At 38.7% G+C, this 6106-nt stretch overlaps 1 protein-coding gene across 1 annotated transcript in view; it reads left to right on the plus strand.

The window, feature by feature from the left end:
* LOC108578823 overlaps positions 1–6106 on the plus strand; it is an 18877-nt gene that overhangs the window by 2855 nt on the left and 9916 nt on the right. Inside the window, exon 3 of the mRNA XM_017942223.1 lies at positions 353–431. Within this exon, the coding sequence (XP_017797712.1) occupies positions 353–431 (79 nt within the window). The remainder of the gene's footprint in view (positions 1–352; positions 432–6106) is intronic.

Consider the following 6106-nt stretch of genomic DNA (forward strand, 5'->3'; position numbering starts at 1 on the left):
GAAAGAATATTTTTAATATTTCCAAGTTAAAAGCTTTCAATATTTGAAAAATAATTTTAACACATATAAGTAAGAGAAAGATATTATTTTTCTTATCTATATCCACAGAATTCACTGACAAAGTTCGACTAAGGAAGCCTGGAACACCCGGTATACATTATCACCACGTCTTCTTTTCAAAATTTACTTTCACGAATATATTTTAATTCTCGTTCTCACATCGAAACGAACGTTTCATAATCAAGAGGAGAAACAACGACGACAACCACAAAAATTTTCAATTCTCTTCCAATGAGAAAACGCGTTCCCTATCGAACGCAAATTTTCAATGCACACCCTTTTTATTTTCTAGCCCTCTTCGCTGCCGTGGAACATGGCCACCTGGACAAAGCGAGAACAATTTTGGAGTCGACAGACGTGGACGTGAACAGGTGAGTTTCTTCCTGCACTTCTTTGTAAATTTCTCTACAACCCCCCCAAAAAAGGAAACTCGGGAAAATATTCTCTCTCAATCGAATAAAAAGATAAAAAAAGTGTGATTGGAAAATAAGACGTAACACTTGTCGAGTTAACGATAAAAAGAAGTGGCCAACGTCACGCGCTAATTTCGAACGCGAACAATCGGACAACTGTACTCTCCACATGGTCGAGAGGTGGGTTTAATTGCAGCTGTTATTTAATTAGCCCGACAGTTCTAGAAAACAAGCTAATTAACGCAGGATTGAACGCCGGTTTGCCAAGACACAAGACTCTCTCACAGCATGTTTCGAGGGTTCGTCGATTCAGCTTTTCGAAAAGAGCATTACTTAACGAGGAGCAGATCATCCCTCTTGTTATTCCAGAAACAAAACCTTTCGCTCCATTCTGCATTTCCAACCCTTTATTCGCTGCGTCAACACGTTTCAAAGACCTATTAAAATCGTCTGATTTTCTATCGAATTAATCCTCGAGTTATCATCGTATCTCGGCGGTATTTCACTTTTAACCAAAGTAAATATTAACTCGACCTAAATTTACCGACATCCTTAAATTATGACTGAAAATTCCTCGACCTTTAGCGACGCCGAAGAACACGAAGGGAGAGAAAAACGAGGGAATATCGCGACAGAGATTTTCTTCGTTGCACTCGATGTGAAAAGAAATTTAACGAAAATCTCGTTTCGTAGTCAAAGGGCTAATTTAGATTACATCCTCAAAGGGATCAACCGGAGAATTTATTTTTGCTTTTTAAAGAGAAAAAGAAAAATAGAGAATCACTGTTACAAGTTCGTACAGAAAAGACTATTACAGACGAGAGACTGTCTCAACTGATAACGATTTACGACACGACGAATTCAAGGTTGCGAGGTTCGATTTCTCGTAGTGCGTAGCTGGATGTGTATCACGCCAGGCGAAAGCAAGAGATATTACCCTCTTCAGAGACCGTGCTCAAGAATTTACGAGGAAAACTCTAGCTGTGGTCCATTTGTTTTCCAAAAGTATTCTCCTATTCAGCCCGGACGAGAGAGGACTCGATTCGCTGAAATAGCAGGCGCATGTTTATGGTCCAGGATGCCGGTTTCGTCCAGTACCGTGTATCGTTGGTGTCGTTAGAAATTTTTCAGCTAATCCTATCCAACGGAGATCTCCCGTTTTACGGTTCCTCGGGACTGCCTCGTAAACTCGGTTCGTTCTCTTAAACTTTCGGGACAAGCGTGCGCGACGCGTGGAATTCGCAGTAAAGTGGTATATCAGGTGTGAAAATTTCGTTCGCCACGTTCGTTTTCTTATCACACTTTTTATCGCGTTATGAAAATTATCTTAGAGTGAAAACTAATTTTTCTATGCCTGTGATTATTACTTTTTCAATAACTTATATTTTACCTCTGTTTATGTCTTTTTATTGCGTTATCAAAATTATCATAGAGTGAATACAAATTCTTTTATTTCACGTTTGCCCCTGTGACCACTGAATTTTTGCTGATGTAAAATTTACAGGACCACCTCTGTTTATGCCCTTTTATCACCTTTTATCATCATAGAGTGAAGAAAAAAATTTCTATGCTACGTTCGGCCACTTGTAACCATTGAATTTTCGCTAACTAAATATTCTCCTCTATTTATACCTTTTTTATTATATCTTTGATTGTGTTATCAAAATTGTCAGAAGAAGTACTCCGACTCGGAGTAGAGTGGGCGTAAGATAATTTGAACGTTTCTACGTTTCCACAATAATATATTTTACTCAAAGTCTGTATCTACGTTATTCGGGCGTCGTTCGCAAAAGTATATGTTGAGGGTCTCGAGAAGAGTGAGGACGCGTCGCCCTGCCGATCCCTGTCCACCTCTACGCGAACTGGCCCAGGGAAAGACCCAAAGGGGCGGGTCGTCCCCACCGAGCGCGCTGGGCCTGGCTTCAAGACGCCCGCTTCACCGTCTTCGGGACGAATTTTCTCATAAAATTATCAAAATTACCATAGAAAACAAATTTTTCTACACCATATTTGTCACTTGTGACCATTGATTTTTCACTGATATAAATTTTACAGGACCGCCCTGTATATTATCCTCCATTTACACCTCTTCTTATCACACTTTTTCTTGCGTTATCAAAATTATCATACAGTGAAAAATAAATTTTTCTATTCCTGTGACTATCGATTTTTCGCTAATATAAATTTTACAGGACCACTCTGTATATTCTCCTCTATTCATACCTTTCTTATCACACGTTTCATAGTATTATCAAAATTATGATAAAGCGAAAAATTTTTCTACCACACTTCCTCCTTGTTACAATGAATTGACTGAGTTACAAAAATTATAAAATCCTTCGCAACTGTTCCTCGTTGGAATATTCCACCTTGATAAAACAGCAGGATTACACGATCAGCCAAATATCGCGTGGACAATTAGAATTTGTACGATCCACTGCTTCCATTAATACTCTCTCTTTCTCCTATCCTCGATCTGTAAAATGAAATCCCACTGTTTCCCCCCGGTCGAATATTAACGGACCAACTACCTATCGACACAGTACAAATGTCTTAATAAATGCAAAGTGATAAGTTATTCCAACGCAGCGAACGATAAATTCCAATTTAACCGAGCGCCTTGTACATACTATATTCTGTTAGCTCGCGTTAATTGGCGTTTGATGCAACGACCGTTCTACGAGACAAAGCTCCCTATATACGCATTCGAACACACGTTACACTCGCTTCTGCTACATTGTAATCGTATCGATCTGTAACAGAAGGCTCGTTAGATACGTAGCTATTCCTCCACGATAATTAGATTTCGTCGACTAGATAGACATAGTGTCCATCGGATATTCTGCAGCGTGAACTTTCCCATTCAGCCTGTCATTTACACGGAACACCGACTTTCCTCGATACATTACACTCTACTGCAGATTTCTTTCTTATCATATGTCGATAGAAAAAAGATAAAGAAAAATGACAGTCGTGATAAATGAAAGAACGTCAGGAATCTCTATAGGCACGCAAACGCTAATTCACAGATAACGTTACTCCCCGCGTATCTTCTTACGTTTGGTATTCAGCTAGAATGTACGAAACAGTCAGTTTTTTCTCATCAATTCTCGTTACTGTCGTTCGTTCAACACGAGGAAGGATTTTCTTCTGTTGGATCCTGAAGAATCATCCTCGGCGATTGAGACATCCAACCCGGAATTTCCTCTTTTCTAACTCAAACAACGTCCGAGTTCAACGTCAACGTTCAGAGTTTCACATTTACACGGAGTTTGCAGGAAAAATAGCGGCTGTTAAAAATTCGATCCTTTGTGAACGAAGGAAGTTGCATTTGGTTTTTTAGCGTCTAAGAGAGTAGTATAAAGGACTGCAATGATCGATAAGGACGTGGAATAGAAGAGTGTCGGTGAGAACTATCGGAAGGGTGATGGAAGTGACAGGGTATCGAGATAGAGAAGTACCGATCTTGGAAGGATAATCAATCGAATAATGTGAATAGGCGTTTGCGTTGTTGGCATAGGTATACTAGGTGCATCGTGATCGTCGTTTGAATGGGCATTTACTGTCGCGATAATCCGTTTATCCACTTCTACTCTCTTTGTCCCCGTTCGCCAATGCTAGTACGCGAAAGCGCGTTTATCCAAGAACGAAATTGGTGCAGATTACCGTACGGAAATGGTCAGAATCGTTTGTTTTCCGCTTTGGCGCGATGCTTCGATGAGAATTTTGTCGCGGATTAAACCTTTACCTTCGTTGATAAAAATTGAAAATTCGCTTCGGCGAATTTATATTCAAATTTGATGCCTTATCGCTTTAAGAAATTTTCGAGTGCTTTATTTCTCACTGATTTTCTTGACCACTCTGTGGTCAGATGGACAATAATCTATCTTCGTTCATGAAAATCTGGCGAATTTATATTTAAATTTGATACCTTATCGGTTTGTCCTTCGCTAATTTCCTTAACATTTCTATATTTTTTTTCCAGCTCTGTGGTCAGATGCAAGAGCATGATATTTTTCTAATTTGTAGCATAGCAATTTTAAAGTTCGTTCGAATATGAAAAATAATAAAAAGTTAGTCGTATGAATTTTCTAAGCTACATTTCGTCGATAAAAATTCGCTTCGATAGGAGGACAATTTGGCGAATTTATATTCAGATTTGATACCTTATCGGTTCAAGCAATTTTCGAGTGCTTTACTTTCATCAATTTCCTTAACATTTCTATTTTATTTTTTCTAACTTCGGTCAGATGGGAAAATGTGATATTTTTCTAATTTTAAAGTTCGTTCGAATGTGAAAAATATAAAAAGTTTGTCGCACGAATTTTCTAAACTACATGGCACATAGATGCGATATTTTTTGCCAACTTTCAGATTTCATCTAGACACGTATGGAAAAGCACATATCTCAATTTTGAGGAAAATCGAACGTATCACATTTTGCCATGCGAATATATCTCGCGGTTATCATCAATAGCATGTGCGCTCTTTTTTCGTCCTTAATATCCTAGGACTGCATTTTTCAGATGTTTTACATTGAATTTCTGCGACAAAATTAGAATCTATTTCGTTCCCCTTAACCTCGTGTCTTGTAACAAAACAATTGTGTCAGCAAGAAAGATGAATTTTAACTCCAGCCATAATTTCCCATTACAAATCCGAGGATTGGCAAATGTGAATAATGCGTAGAAATGAATTCTTTCGCAAGTGTTGGTCGCAAGTGTGTAACATCTACTACTTTGCCATATTATGCAAATTCATTTCTACTAGTTTTTATTCAAGTTACTGTACAACGAATCATGAACAAATACACATCAGAATAATCAAATTAAAAAATTGTACAATGATACACTGTTATCTTCAACCCTTTCGCTGCGACAGATTATCGGCCGAATCTTTCGTTTTGGCGTTTAAAAATTTATCATTTTTAAATTTCTATTAAAGCGAGAGTACTCGAAGGATTGAATTTTAAGCAAAATTTAAGTATGAAAAAATTCCCAAGGCGCCAATAGCAGTGAAAGGGTTAAGATACAGTGTTCGATGCTGATTCGCTATAGTCACCTTTAGGATACACCAAAAGCCCCGTATTCGGTGACTATAGTCGCTCTTAGCATCGAAAGGGTTAAAAACAGTAAATACCTGACAATTGCACACTTCGTTGGGATTAACACTAGAGCGGTCTTCGTTTTGACTGTACACTTAAGACTTTTGGGTCGAAAAGGACCTAAGACCTTGTGTGTAATAATTTTTCTTTCCAACGCGACATACGAACCTGGACGATAAACGTTTAAAACAATGTCAAGGAACGTAAACTCGATAACAGCAAAGATTACCAAAAATATAAAAAGGCGGTGGGTCGAAAAAGACCCGAAGACCGCTCTAGGGTTAACCCTTTGACTGCGGCGCACCCTTGCACAGAACCATCAATATAGACGGCGCGATATTCGCATGTAAGTCGCTGCGAATTTTTTATTACCGGATTTACCCAATGTTAAGGCGTATCCTGTTTTTCAAAACACCGCAAGTGTTTATTGCGTTGCCTGCGACACTTGGTCCCTAGGACCAGACCCTGCCATAAGTCCTGGAGTCTCCGAACGGAAAATAGAAAAGTGGCCCACGACTTTTGCCAACGT

Source organism: Habropoda laboriosa, unplaced genomic scaffold, assembly GCF_001263275.1.
Source record: "Habropoda laboriosa isolate 0110345459 unplaced genomic scaffold, ASM126327v1 scaffold62, whole genome shotgun sequence".
NCBI lineage: Eukaryota > Metazoa > Arthropoda > Insecta > Hymenoptera > Apidae > Habropoda > Habropoda laboriosa.